The sequence below is a fragment of the Xyrauchen texanus genome, chromosome 5, assembly GCF_025860055.1.
Source record: "Xyrauchen texanus isolate HMW12.3.18 chromosome 5, RBS_HiC_50CHRs, whole genome shotgun sequence".
Taxonomy (NCBI): Eukaryota; Metazoa; Chordata; class Actinopteri; order Cypriniformes; family Catostomidae; genus Xyrauchen; species Xyrauchen texanus.
Genome location: NC_068280.1, coordinates 33,436,884 through 33,451,744, shown reverse-complemented (window position 1 = coordinate 33,451,744; position 14,861 = coordinate 33,436,884). Strand labels below are relative to the sequence as shown.

The following is a 14,861-nucleotide window of genomic DNA, read 5'->3' as shown; positions in this document are numbered from 1 at the left end:
ATTTATAGTTGTTGTTGTTGCTAGTTTGTATGTTTGAGTTGAGAAATACACATTTCAGCATTATTAGTAATCTATTTGTACATTTTCCTTGATAACAAGCAAGTTGACTCATGTTACCATTTGTTTACTATATCGCAATCGTAATCGCATATCGCAATATTAGCCTCAATAATCGCAATATGACATTTTCCCAGAATTGTGCAGCCCTAAATTAAATCACAGCTGAGGTTTAACAATCACACTGGGCCATGAAGCAAACTGCTTATCCGGATGTGAGAAACTAACGTAAAAAACTCACAGAAATTCCAAAATAATAGGTTGAGTTAAATGGATGTGTGAAAAAGCTAAAAAAAGACAAAAATATATTACTATATGTTACTGTATATTAATGTTATGTTTACTGTAATTAAATAATTATAATAATAATAATAAAGCAATATCTAACATCTGTTCTGTTGTGCAGCACCTCATTTGATGAAAATATCTCCAGTGTTGTTTCAGATTGTGATTTTGTGATGAGAAGTTTGTATAAAAGCACTTAATTTGATAAAACAAATAATGCAGTGTTATGTTTTTGTCAAATATTCAGTTTATTAAAGTTTATATTAATTTGATTTGACACAATTACTTTTGCGGATTTTGATATTTTCGGCATTATTAACAGGCCAGAATTTTGTGATCTTAGTTAATGTGATGGAATATAGCGTGATAGAAGGTCACATAATGTGCTAGACTGTTCAAGGCTTTTGAAGTACCGGTAATATTTTAAAATGAATATGAAATTTATCAGGTAGCCAATGAAGTGATGCTAAGATTGGGCTGATATGATCATATTTCTTTGTTCTGGTCAGCACTCTAGCTGCTGTATTTTGAACTGACTGAAGTTTATTTATGGAACCTGCAGGGGATTCTCCCAGTATTGCATTACAATAATCTAGTCTTGAGGTCATGAATGCATGAATTTGTTTTTTGGCATTAGAAACCAAGAGCATGTGTCGTATCTTAGCAATATTTCTGAGATGGAAGAAAGCTGTTCTACAAACATTGGAAATTTGGTTTTCAAAGGACAGATTGCTATCAAATATAACACCTAAATTCTTCTCTGTAGGCTACTTGACATTACGTCGAGAGTCTAATTATGTTTTAGCATCTTATTTTTTATGTGTTTGGCCTAATAATTAGTGCCTCTGTTTTGTCGAAATTGAGTAAAAAGTCATTTCGAGCCATCCAATCTTTGATATCATTAATACACTGCTAACTTGGTGAATTGTGAAATTTCATCGGGTTTCAAGGAAATATAAGGGGTTTAATAACTGCTATCTTAAATTATCTGGGGACATGCCCTAAGGATAATGAGGAGTTAATAATATGATGAAGAGGTTCTGAAATTACAGGAAACACTTCTTTTAATAGCTTGGTCAGTATTGATTCTTAACATACATGTTGATTATTTGTATGTTTTGATAAGTTTGTTTAGCTCTCCCTGTCCTATGACAGCAAAGGATTGAAGTTGCTCTTAGGGAATAATATGAGACACTGTCTTCAGAGTTGCTATTGCAGATGGTTGCATAATTCCAATTTTGTTTCTGACTATTTTAATTTTATCAGTAAAAAAAAATAATTACTACTGTTCTGCGATGGAATATCTGGTTCAGTCGAAGCTTTATTCCTTACTAATTTATCCATAGTACTGAGTAAATACCTAGGATTATTGTGGTTATTTTCTATGAGTTTGCTAAAATATGCAGACATGGTAGCTTTTAGAGCCTTACTCTAGCTTGAGACACTATCATTCCATGCACCATGAAAGACCTCTAATTTTGTACTCCATTTTTCAAGCTAATGTCTTGAGAACATGAGTGTGATCATTGGACCATGGTGTGGGGCTTTTTTATTTAATTTAACCGAAGGGGGCAACACAATCAAGAGTGCTAGAGAAGAATGTACCTATATTTTCTGTGATTACATCAAGTTCTTAAAAATGTTTGATTTGGTTTGAGTATTTTAGAGAAATCTGGAAGGTTATTAATGAAGCTATCTTTAGTGTTCGAAAGAATAGTCCTACCTGATTGATAATGAGGAGTAGATTTAGTGAACTTTGCTAAGCACATCATACAAGGCTCATTTTTATAACTATATCCTTGGGGAGTAGACTCATTTAAACTAATATACAGTATTCATCTGGTTTAAGCCATGTTTCAGTCAAACAGAGCGAATCTAAACTATGATCTTTATTAATTTAATTTACAATTAGTGCTTTTGATGAAAGCAATCTAATGTTTAGTAGCCCTACCTTTTAAATGATGTTTATCTTATTTTTTTTTTTTTTTTTTCAAGTTCGATATCAATAAATTTTTTTCTAAATGACTGATTTTAGTTTTTGGTAGTTCGGGAACAGACACAGACTCTGTTTGATATCTAGGTGATACAGTCTCTATGTGTTGTAGTTTGTGTGACCTGTGAGACGTCTCAAGGCAGCTAGCAGACGTTCAGATTAGCCAGTTTCTTCCTGACCTGGGCCCCTGTTAGTCAAACACTATCACTATTAAGACTATGAACCAAATTAAAGTAGAGCGGCACCTTTCCTGAAGGAATGGAGTCCATCTCTCTTTAGCAGGTCAGGTCTACCCCAAAAAAATGTCCAGTTGTCTTTAAATCCTATGCAATTCTGTGAACACCATTCAGACATCCAGCCATTCAGCAACACTAATCTACTATAAACCTTGTCACCGTGACAATCAGAGAGGGGACCAGATCATATTACAGTGTCTGACATTGTTATTGCAAGCTCATACACCTCTTTAACATTATCTTTAGTGATCTCCGACTGGCAAAGCTGGAAATCGTTAGTGCCAACATGAATAACAATCTTAGAAAATCTATGTTTAGCATTAGCCAGCACTTGTAAATTTGATTTGAATGTTAGACACTCTGGTACCTGAAATGCATTGTACTATGTTGGCTGGAGTCTCTGTTTCCATGTTCCTTACAATTTAATCACCAATAACCAGGGCATTTCCAAAAGGCTTTTTAGTGGTGCATCACTGAGTGGGTAGAATCTATTGGAAATCCTAACAGAAACGAGAGAGTGGTATTGCTTTGCCCTACGAGTAGGCTGCCGAGACATCATCCAAATGCCCTGCTGCAGAGGCTCTACAGCCAGAACTGAAGTGTGTGTGTTGCTCTCTGTACTACTCGCATCCAAAACAATATCTACAGGCTTCTTCTTTTTTTCACTGACCGCCACTAGTATTCAGATGCATGTCTCTAACTCTTTAATCTTCTCTGTCAGCCTAACTAATTCCTTACATTTATCACCTGTTAATCCCTCACTGCTGATGGATGAAGCTATCAAAAGCATGTGGCATGTAGAAATAACGTTTGCTGATGCAATGACTTACCACAATTTTTTGTTGTTGTGGTTCTTCTCGGGCAGCGTGGGTTTGAGATTGATGTGAATCCCTCACACAATTGTTTGTTGTTATGGTGGTCTAGATAAGCGGTGCTTTGAGATCAATGCAATCATCCATGTAACACAGAGGAGAAAACGGGCACACGCAGTAAAATGCATGCCATTTAATCACAATAAAAATAGAAAGCAAATGTGCATGTAAAAATGCAAGCAATTGAATTGTGATAAGAGAATAATGTGGAAAAAAAACTATGCATGCTGAAAAATGGCAGAGATTAAAGATTAAACGCTGAAAACAGAAAAATAAGAAATGCAAAAAATGCTACAGGGCTACAAACACCGACTCGAGCTAGTTATCGAGTACAATGCCCAGGTACTGATAATTGGTAACAGGTTTCTCATGCTTTGTGATACTAGTGTGTGTCTGTGTCCTTGCAGGGCAATTTATTCATGATATACTACATCCAGCTACAAACAGCCTTCAGAAAAGGTGAGAATGTTATGAGTGCTATACAGTAAAACAAACCCTTATTTTGTTTCTCACAGCCTCATTACTAGATTACTAGACTATATACATCCTTGCTTTTCTGTTACAATATCTTGAGGAATTGATATTGGTTTGATTGGTTTAAAGCAACCCAGAGGCACCCACAACAGCATTCTTTCAGAGAGAGAGCAAAGATGATGTGGATGGTTCTCAGACCAAGAAAAGAAAGTGTGAAGAGGATGATCTTAACTTTCTCATTGTGAAGAGCAGAAATGGACAGGAACAACTCTTTGTCGACATGGGTAAGATTTTATAATCTGATCATTAGTCTTCAAAAGCCCTGATAACATAATTTTAAAGACATACTGTACTTTAGGAAAAGTCTGTTTTTGATTGCTTTGTAATTTTGTAAGCATGGTTCCTCCAGCTATGAAGGTGAAAACATGATGATTTTAAATATGAAGTGAATTTTGACTAATGGACTGGGAATACTTGGCATAGATATCATGTAACCATTAAAAACAAGTGTTTAATACATTTAAAAGACATGAGGAATCTAGTTTTCCTTGATCTTTTGACAAATAAGAGGTCATTGTACTAGTAACAATTTACTGTAAGTTTCAGAACTGAAAACTTCCTCCTTAATAGAAACAGAGCATTTTATTTAAACCAAGTTGCATATGCAACACCTATTTTCCATCATTGCACCCATGGCCCTGCTCACGTGTTATCAGTTAGTCACACAGTTGAAGTGGAGAGAGGGGGCCTGTCATGGGAGATTTATCCTAAGTGGACTTACACACATTTGTATGCCTGTCTGGATTTAATGTTTTTCCACATAAACATGCACAGACAGACGTCTTTGACCATTTGATTCATATCTCGGGCCGCTTTTAAAAGATGCAGTGTCAAATTACAACTCTGAAGAGGAGGCACTCTCTGTCATTCTGCTGCTGCCCTACTGTGTTGAGCACAAACACGTCATGGACACTTTTGCCCATCTGTGCTATTTTTAGTTGTTGGTACAATTCAAGCTTTGCAAAATATCTGTTATTGATGGATGGGGCAGTTAAAAACACTTTGACGCGATTGCAAAAAACATGAGTATTTCATATGTCATCATGACTGTCCTGCTGACCCCCTGTTTAAACCAGACGCGTCCGTTGATGTGACATGATGCAGCGGCTTGTGGCTGTTGACATACATTTTCTAAACCATTTAATTTTGTTGTTGTCAATGGCAGTAGCAGTGCCAGTGCATGCAGCGGAACATCGGTTTACTGTCAGCGCGCTTGACTATAATGGGTTCTATTACTTTTGATGCAACGTGACTCTCTCATCCAGTGTAGACCGGGTGTGAGTGTTAACTGTTGTGCTTGAGATGAACAGTTAAATATATTCGGATGCAATGTGTTGGATGTGCGTTATATGTAAACCCTGACATTAAGATGTCTTAGTTAGAATGTTTTGGTGCTTATTCAGTTGCTTCCTGTTGAGTTTCAAAAATGGCTCTATTTGAGGGGCTGCATGACATTAGCCAATCATGACAGGCATTTACTTTTAAGATATAAGGAGGCACTTATTCCAAAATCGAGTGTTTCAGACAGAGGGCCAGAGACAGGGTGCAAAATGATCATATATTACTAAAAAACATTTATGCAAAAAAGAAAAAAAACAACTTTACTAAAATGTTCAGTGGACCTCATCTATAAAAAAGAGCATCTCATGACCCCTTTAAGGTAAGGGACAAGAAAATGATCCCTGCTGTCCTCTTTTGAAGGTGTCTATACCAAGAACAGGAACTTCCGCCTTTACAAGTCCTCCAAACTGGGCAAGAACGCTGCCTTCACCGTAGCAGAGGACAACCAGTTTGTCCCAAAGCCCTCCAAGCACACCACAAAAGAAGAAAACATATTTCTAGCCTCTTTAATCACCAACATCAGGTGATTATGACAATGACAGACCTACTTTTATTTATATACAAAATCATTGTGTAAAAAAGCAAGTAGGTAATATTTTTGTTATAGAACAAAATTACTTAACCTCTTTTTCTCTCTGTAACTCAAACTGACTTTGTTTATCATCAGTTTCACGGGACAGAAGATTTTAATGTACGAATTGCCACAGAGAGGTACAGCAGGATCTCCCAGTCTGACCCTGCAGAGAGAGGTGTATAGCTCTGGTAATGAGGAACCTAGAATTAATCTTATAGTTTCTACCAGGGATGTGCCAATATGAACATTTTTGCCCGATACCAATTTGAAAAAAAACCATAGGCCAAAACTGATATTTTGCCACTTACCTTATTTTGCCATCAGATCACTGTTTTGCTTTGGAATTATGCTTTAAAAATGTATAAAGATGTCCACAACTGTTTTATCTATAAATAATTTCCATTGAACTTGGATTGTATCTATAGAACACATGACAGACCAACATTTTAAAGAGAACCACAATGAAAGATAAACAGAAAAAAAATACTTAATATTATAGCACCAAGATTTATATGAAAAAAGGTTATTTTGTACTTTTAAAACATTTGTTTAGGAACTGACCGAAGCTCTGAATGCAGAAACGTATCCTTTTAAAGTTTAGTAATCGTGCAAGACCATATTGCGAATCTAATCTTAATTCAGTCAATTATGCAGCATTAATAGATATCTTACCGATGTCTCAGAAGTCAAAATTGGCTGATTTGAAAGTGTTTCGGATAGTTTTCCTATAGTTATGTGCCGTCTATCACATCTGTATAGGGCAAGTTCTTCTGCATTAACATAAGAACGAGTAAGAATACAAATGAAAATTACATGTTATGTTTATTAGTTCTTAGTGTTATTATTATTAGAGTTTTTACAAAGTGTTACTAATTAATCAAAAATCAATCATAGTTTTTTCATATCAGTGTTTTTTTAATGGTTATAACTGGTATACATATGGTTTTAATTAAGTCAGTTTTAATTGGCCAATAAATATGGGCAGCCCATACATCAGTGCATCCCTACTTAACTACTATATACATCTTTTCTGTTACTCTTCTAAATTAACTTACAATTTTTATGACCCACTCTTAATGCAATAGACACATTTAGTGTCTTGAATGTGATGTTACTGTTATCACTGAGAGTTCACTATACTTACAAACCTCTCTCTCTGTCCTCTCCATATAGAACTTTTGGGCGAAGAACAGCTGTCTCCTTTTAAAGATGTGGATGATTTTGTGTTGACGCTTGTTTGCAAGGATGGTGTTCAAGGAAGTAAGAAAAAGTAACAAAGAGATGTTTGGTGCAGTTCTTTCAATATACTTTGGTTTATTTTAAAACACATTTCACACAAAAATAAAAGTTCAGTCATTATTTATTCACTAGGACTTGGTATTGATACAGATTTACCTATTTGATTCTGATTCACAAGCTTTCGATTCTTATCTACCCTTTAAAATTGAAGCAGTTTAATTATCTGATTGAACAAAACATTTTTAAATTGAGCCCTCTCTTAGATCAATGTTGCATTGAATGAATATCAGGTGAATGTAACATATTCAACCTATACAGACATCCGGCGATGGAACTACTTTGCGTCTGAGCAGCTGCTTGTTTATGATATTGGGAAATTCCGCTGGTGCCACAATGTGAAGCGCTTCCACAAGAGCAACAACATAATGTGAGTCTGCATCATTATTTGGTAATTTACTGTACACAGTGGTGCTGCGTAATCGAACATCAAGTCAATAGATAATTTTGATAAGAACAAGTCACCCATCATGATATTATTCTAAGCATATCTGATGAATATCTTTAATATATATATATATATATATATATATATATATATTTTTTTTTTTTTTTTTTTTTTATATATAAGGATTGTGGTGGATCTCAAAGAGGAAGTGTGGTATCAGAGATGTCATGACCCTGACTGCAGAAGACAGAACTACAGATCCTCCAGTACGCTCAGTAAAATAGCACAACACCTTAATGTCTATATTTGTACTGTCAGTGGAGGTGACAATAGACTTCCCACAATATTATAATTTTCACACTGGTGCGGTATTCACATTAAAAAATGGCTAACACTGGTATTACCCCCTGGTTGTATGCTAAGTGGTACTATGGGGTAATTTTCATTAAGCAATAGCCTACATAATAAGGCAGCTTTATTTCAAAATTTTAACTTTTATATTTAATTTATTTTAACTACAAATTTAAATGAATTAAAAAAAAATTAAGTGCAATTAAAATATGTGTTGTTGAACTTTTTGAAAGATGGCTTTTCAACATCTCATTGGCAATGAACCTACTTCATCCGTGCATTCTCTCCATCATGGGCTACTGGTCGGGTATTTTGTTGTCCGGGCAAATACACCACTTGTTGTGGGTTGTTGCGGGTTTAATGTTGGTGTTTTATTATCTTTGATCCCAGGACTCAGTTTAGCTGCTTCGGAAGGGTAATGACTTTGAATGTGTGTGAATAAATTAGTTTTGTTCCCTCCTAGGGCTGGGCGATATGCAAGAAATATGTTGACAATATTTTTATAAAAAATATATATATATATATATTTATGCAAGTATCTGTCTGTGAAAACAGGTGGAAAATTACTAATACAAATTAAGATCTAAAAACAATTATAAATGTAAACTTAATAATTATAATGATGATAATAATCACTGAAATATAAATCATGGTTCAAGGTGAACGTGTTTTTGTATTATTTTATGATTTAATGATTTAAAGTGACCCTGCGCTCACAACAAACTTCTGAACTGAACTCAGAGTACCTCCTGAGCTGAGATAGTCATTTACAGCATTCTCGTAGACGATACTATTCTTGTAAAAAAACATTTCAGAAGACTGAAACAAAGAGTGAGAACCCTTTACATACGAGTGTTCCACGAGACTGCATGCCTCCGAACAAACGGCACATCAGACATGCGCATAGACAGCTTTTCTGTAATCTGTTCTTAAAAATATAATTAAGTGTGTTTCTTCAAGCACGTGTCTGTGTGTCTAACTGTATTTCTCGTGTCATTCCGAATCCGAGATGTCTTACAGTTACCCACCATGCACATTATATTCGCTACCTGCAAATAAACGTCTTCTGTCAGTGCGTGTACTTTGCTGCCTGTGTATTTTGATACGTTGGTAAAGAACATATGGCTTTCAATGTGTTATTTAGGTTCATTTATCATGGGTCACAAACTTTTCATTTGGCAACTATTCTTATTTAAGGATATTCTATTCATTAGGCTATTGAATTGATATTGGAAGTTTCATGCAGCATTTTTCCCCCTTTTACCCAGAGTAAAATTTCACACCGGTGTTGTCCCTTAAAGAGTAAAACCGGTAACACCGTACACCGTGGCAACCCTAGGAGACATAGTCTATTTGACTCAGATGATATTGCTCACAGATGGGTTTATGGCTAGATACAGTGTTTCCGGAAAGTATTCACAGCACTCCACATTTTTTTATGTTACAGCCTTATTCCAAAATTGATTAAATTAATTATTTTCCTCAAAATTCTACAAACAATACCCCATATTGACAATGTGAAAGAAGTTTGTTTGAAATCTTTGCAAATTTATTAAAAGTAAAAAATGAAAAAAAATCACATGTACAGTATTAACAGCCTTTGCCATGACACTCAAAATTGAGCTCAAGTGCATCCTGTTTCCACTGATCATCCTGGAGATGTTTCTACAACTTGATTGGAGTCCACCGGTGGTAAATTCAGTTGATTGGACATGATTTGGAAAGGCACACACCTGTCTATATTAGGTCCCACAGTTAACAGTGCATGTCAGAGCAAAAACCAATCCATGAAGTCCAAGGAATTTTCTGTAGACCTCCAAGATAGGATTGTATCGAGGCACAGATCTGGGGAAGTGTACAGAAAAACTTCTGCAGCATTGAAGGTCCCAATGAGCACAGTGGCCTCCATCATCCGTGGAGGAAGAAGTTTGGAAGCACCAGGACTCTTCATAGAGCTGGCGGCCCGGACAAACTGAGCGATCGGGGGAGAAGGGCCTTAATCGGGGAGGTGACCAAGAACCCAATGGTCACTCTGACAGAGCTCCAGCGTTTCTCTGTGGAGAGAGGAGAAACTTCCATAAGAACAACAATCTCTGCAGCACTCCACCAATCAGGCATGTATGGTAGAGTGGCCAGACGGAAGCCACACCACAGTAAAAGGCACATGACAGCCCACCTGGTGTGCATGAGAAACAAAATTCTCTGGTCTGATGAAACAAAGATTGATCTCTTTGGTCTGAATGGCAAGCGTCATGTCTGGAGCCGCTCATCACCAGGCACCGCTCATCACCTGGCCAATGCTATCCCTACAGTGAAGCATGGTGGTGGCAGCATCATGCTGTGGGGATGTTTTTCAGCGGCAGGAACTGGGAGACTAGTCAGGACCGAGGGAAAGGTGAATGCAGCAATGTACAGAGACATCCTTGATGAAACCTGCCCCAGAGCGCTCTGGACCTCAGACTGGGGTGAAGGTTCATCTTCCAACAGGACAACAACCCTAAGCACACAGCCAAGATAACAAAGGAGTGGCTACGGAACAACTCTGTGAATGTCCTTGAGTGGCCCAGCCAGAGCCCAGACTTGAACCTGAATGAACATCTCTGGAGAGATCTGAAAATGGCTGTGCACCATTGCTCCCCATCCAACCTGATGGAGCTTGAGAGGTCCTGCAAAGAAGAATGGGATAAGCTACCCAAAAATAGGTGTGCCAAGCTTGTAGCATCATACACAAAAGACTTGAGGCTGTAATTGGTGCCAAAGGTGCTTCAACAAAGTATTGAGCAAAGGCTGTGAATACTTATGTACTTATGTTCGTTTTTTATTGTATTTTTTCATTTTTAATAAATTTGCAAAGATTTCAAAGAACTTCTTTCACATTGTCATTATGGGGTATTGTTTGTAGAATTATGAGGAAAATAATGAATTTAATCCATTTTTAAATAAGGCTGTAACATAACATAAAGTGAAGCACTGTGAATATTTTCTGGATGCACTGTATGGAAAGTTTGTGGGGAATAATGCTACAGTAAAGTGGGGTGAGATTAGGCTTGTTTTATGAACTCACTTATGTTATTAATTTTAGTTTTAACATAATACTGTATGTTGAATTTCTCCATATTTACAGGTTACCCACTGCCACAGGATCTCTGCATGAGTTACATACTGATGGAGGTCAGTCAATATTCACCTTGGAATAGTAACTGCTAGTTAGTTTGTAACTAAGTCAGTGCTTAATTTGGTTGCACCACCTGTTCTTAAAGCAAGACTTGGCTAGTAGGTCACTAGCTCTTTGTAAAGTAATGCGGTCATATAACATGACATTAACCTGTATTGATCCAATAATCAGCCTTCAAATTTGTACACAGAAGTGGTAAAACGTCATGAATTTCTGTTTGATCTTGTTACGGTTGATGTTCAAACCTTGTTTGCTCACGGAAATGTCAGGTGTAATAAAATATTTCCCCATTAAAATACGATACTTAATAAAAGTATATTTGGCATAGTATATATGTAAATAACAATATATAGGAACTGTATCTAAAATAAATAAAGGGTGATGAATGAATACTAATATAAAAGGCTGGAAAAATAGACATTTATTCATTTTAATCCTATATATATATTGAATGTGTTGAAACTTGACACCAAGCGATGCATCCTAGAAAGTGCACCATTAATCGGATTCATGCTGAAGAGCAGCTTAAAAGTATGTTTTTTTACATGTTCTCTTGTAAATCTAAACAAGTGTAAATGTCAACATCATTATATGTTGAAAAGATTGAAGCATGCAAAACATGAGCTCTTTGATGTCATTAAATATCAGTTTGCTTTTTATTCCAACCGTTACTCCAGGTTGGAGGCTCCCGTATATATTTATATTATATGTTGGGCTACGTTCTTCCTAAGTTTAATTGTGCAATTTTCAAGTATTTAGTAGTCTGTAAATTGTGACGTACTACCCATTTACATCACAACTAGGCTAAGTTGTAACCTATGTGTAGCTGGTTCAACTGGCCCCTTATGACTAAAATAAACATCTTTCAAGTTACATAAGAAAACATAAGGTTGAATAAATTATGCGTTTACTTTATGCACTCCTTTCTTTATTTTAAGGATGAAGAAGATCAGGCATATTTAACAGATGAACTGGGGAACATTGAACTAGTACCCATGACTGCTTCAGCAGTGCTGGTAGAGAAGGAGCGGCCATCTTCAGCTCCCCAGACAGAGGACCCTGAGGATTGGGGAGACTGTTCTGATGACCTTGCTTACGTGGAGGCCATGCGGGAGGTAGAAAGAGCCACTGAAGAAGAGGAGGACGAGGTCCCTGATGAGCTTCTGCTCGAAGCATTGACTGCGTGTGAAGGATGAAAGTGTAGTCTAAGACTGAAAAGATGGAGGGAGGATTCATTATAAAGTGCAACTAGTACCAAACTGAGCAACTAGTTTTTTTTTTTTGTCTAAATATTCAAAGCTATTTTATTTTGAGTATTTTAGATTATATGGCTTGGGGTATTACAAGTGAATGTACCTCAGAAATGTATTTATTTATTTTTACAGAGACTTAATCAGCAGCACAGTTGTTGTTTGAAAGGCAAATTAATATTCCAATGCATCTTTTTGTGCAAAGTCTGTTTCATTCAAGCTTGTTCCCAATTAATTACAATTAATATAAATACTCCTCAATCTCTCTGTGTGTAAATTTGAACATTTTAAATTTAGTGCAAAGAAATGTTTTGCAAATGCTTAAAGATGCACTCCGTAATTATTACCTCATTAAAAAGTTTAATTACTAAAGAAATTAATTGTTGTTTTGAAATCTATGTATAAAATCATGACCTCTCACATCAGACTCCAGTCATATCAGTATTACAGCTGTTTTATTCTACATTGAGAGGGTCCCCTCATGGGGGCAGCCATGTAAGAAACACATGACCGACTGAATACTGCTTGCTTAAATTTCAGTAACCACCCTGCTATTGAACAACACTTTCACTCTTGAATTAAATTAATCATGTTTGAATGTGAATAGTGAATTACTACATTGGCATCTGTAACTGAAAAGAATGACTATGAATAAAGCCGCATTCACGGCGCTAGGTGTCATTGTAAGTCCAAGATGGCAAACCAAAAAGTGTATTGAGCGTTATAAACCTTTAAGCACAATGTAAGCGCAAAGTCATTGGACATGGCCATGAAGAATTGGTATTTTCATGCAAGAGTGTGCTAAATACCAAAGTATACGTTCCTATTTGTTCGCGGTCAGAAAAGTATACTCCGAAAGGTAATGTGGTCGGCCGGGTGCTATCTGATCTGGAACGTGCATAAACTATACCCGAACCTTTAGCACCTTGCATGCTCGATTTTGCCAAACACACTTGTGCTTAAACTTAGGTCTGGGTATATTATATTTCTGCATGTTCTGGATCGGGTCGTGCCCGGCCGACCACGTTGCCTTTCTCAGTATTCTTTTCTGACACTAAACGAATAGGAATGTATAATTTGGCATTTTACAATTTACAATTTAAATAATTGGTATTAAAAAAAGTATTTGAATTCCCGGGTTTCAGCACCAGTGTAGAGGTTCGAGTAGGATGGACACGGGAGCCGGTTTCAGAGTCATCTTTTAATTTAATGCTTTTCAGCTTCACAACAAAATATTGGCTTTTTGGCTTCACAACAAAGTATTTTACAGAACACACCTAGCATCTCTGGTCTCTCTCTCCCAGTATGTATCTTGGGTGGCCTTTTTAAGCCTGTTTCCATCGTTCCTCAAATGAGACACAGGTGTTTAAAATCAGTAATCACCAGATGATGGCTTACCACTTCCTACCCCCCCAGTGACAGACACACGACGACCACATCCCACTCCACATAAATGTATCAAATCAAAGTACATTAAATGTACATTAATAACCTTAATTAACAGAAGGTAAATGTGTGTTTCTTGCTCTGATATGCTACGAGAGGGCAGCAGCAGCTTATTTGAGAACGGGTCGGTTGCATAAACATAGCCATTAACTTAAGACTGCATCTAACAATTAGTTTGACTAGCTAAAGACGCCATAGAAAGCCTGTTGCATAAAACAAGCTCACAGTTGTCTTTAGTAAGACAGTCTAATTTGCATTGCATTGTGGGAAAAATAAGACACTGAACAGTTTAAAAAAAATGGCCGACAGTGGACACTCAATTCATTTTTTATTCGCTTAGAAAATATGCTTATTAGAGGACTACAATGCTTCAAAATGTATTTTAATTAACACATTTAGTGATTTAAACCAAATAATTAAAAACACAACTTTTTGTTACCATTTTTGAAGACAAAGGCTTCAACAAAGTCTCAACTCAAGCCCCTTTCAGCCCCCACTGGCTTAGCTGATAGTTATTTTCAGTGGCAAAATTGAATGTAAACAAAAGTGTGCTGTCTTACATTTTGGTCTTTAATTAGACTGATCTAAGTTTTTATGCAACTGACTGAAAAAACATTTTAGAGGACTAACTAATAAGACTAGTCTAAAACAGTTTTATGCAACCGGCCCCAGATGCAATTTGTTTGCCCAGTAGCATGCATGTATTAAGGGATTTCTTAAAGGGGTCATGACATGAGGAATACAATTTTCCTTGATCTTTTGACCTTTAAGAGGTCCTTGTACTATAAAAAAAACATACTGTAAGTTTCAGAACTATAAAACTTCCTCCTTAAAAGAAAAAGAGCATTTCTTTAAATCAAGCTTCAAAAATGGCTTGAAGGACTTATCAGAGTACTGACATAGTTTGGCCAAAATAACAAGGAACAAAATAAATAACAAACAGGTGGTGTTTGAGACACTAGCATTTTAATTAAGCTTAATTTACCTCAGGTGTGATTTCTATGTGGTTGTGCATGAGTGCAAAGCGCACAAGATGCGAATATTACATTCATTATCATGACAA

At 36.4% G+C, this 14,861-nt stretch overlaps 1 protein-coding gene across 4 annotated transcripts in view; it reads left to right on the top strand.

The window, feature by feature from the left end:
• primpol (primase and polymerase (DNA-directed)) overlaps positions 1-12,893 on the top strand; it is a 31,181-nt gene extending 18,288 nt beyond the window's left edge. For all 4 annotated transcript variants that reach the window (XM_052127231.1, XM_052127229.1, XM_052127230.1 and 1 more), the window contains 9 exons: positions 3,851-3,902; positions 4,047-4,201; positions 5,679-5,841; positions 5,986-6,080; positions 7,066-7,152; positions 7,450-7,558; positions 7,760-7,842; positions 11,052-11,098; positions 12,041-12,893. In XM_052127231.1, coding sequence (XP_051983191.1) covers positions 3,851-3,902; positions 4,047-4,201; positions 5,679-5,841; positions 5,986-6,080; positions 7,066-7,152; positions 7,450-7,558; positions 7,760-7,842; positions 11,052-11,098; positions 12,041-12,298 — 1,049 coding nt within the window. In that variant the 3' untranslated portion in view covers positions 12,299-12,893. The remainder of the gene's footprint in view (positions 1-3,850; positions 3,903-4,046; positions 4,202-5,678; positions 5,842-5,985; positions 6,081-7,065; positions 7,153-7,449; positions 7,559-7,759; positions 7,843-11,051; positions 11,099-12,040) is intronic.
• Positions 12,894-14,861: the final 1,968 nt, after the last annotated feature.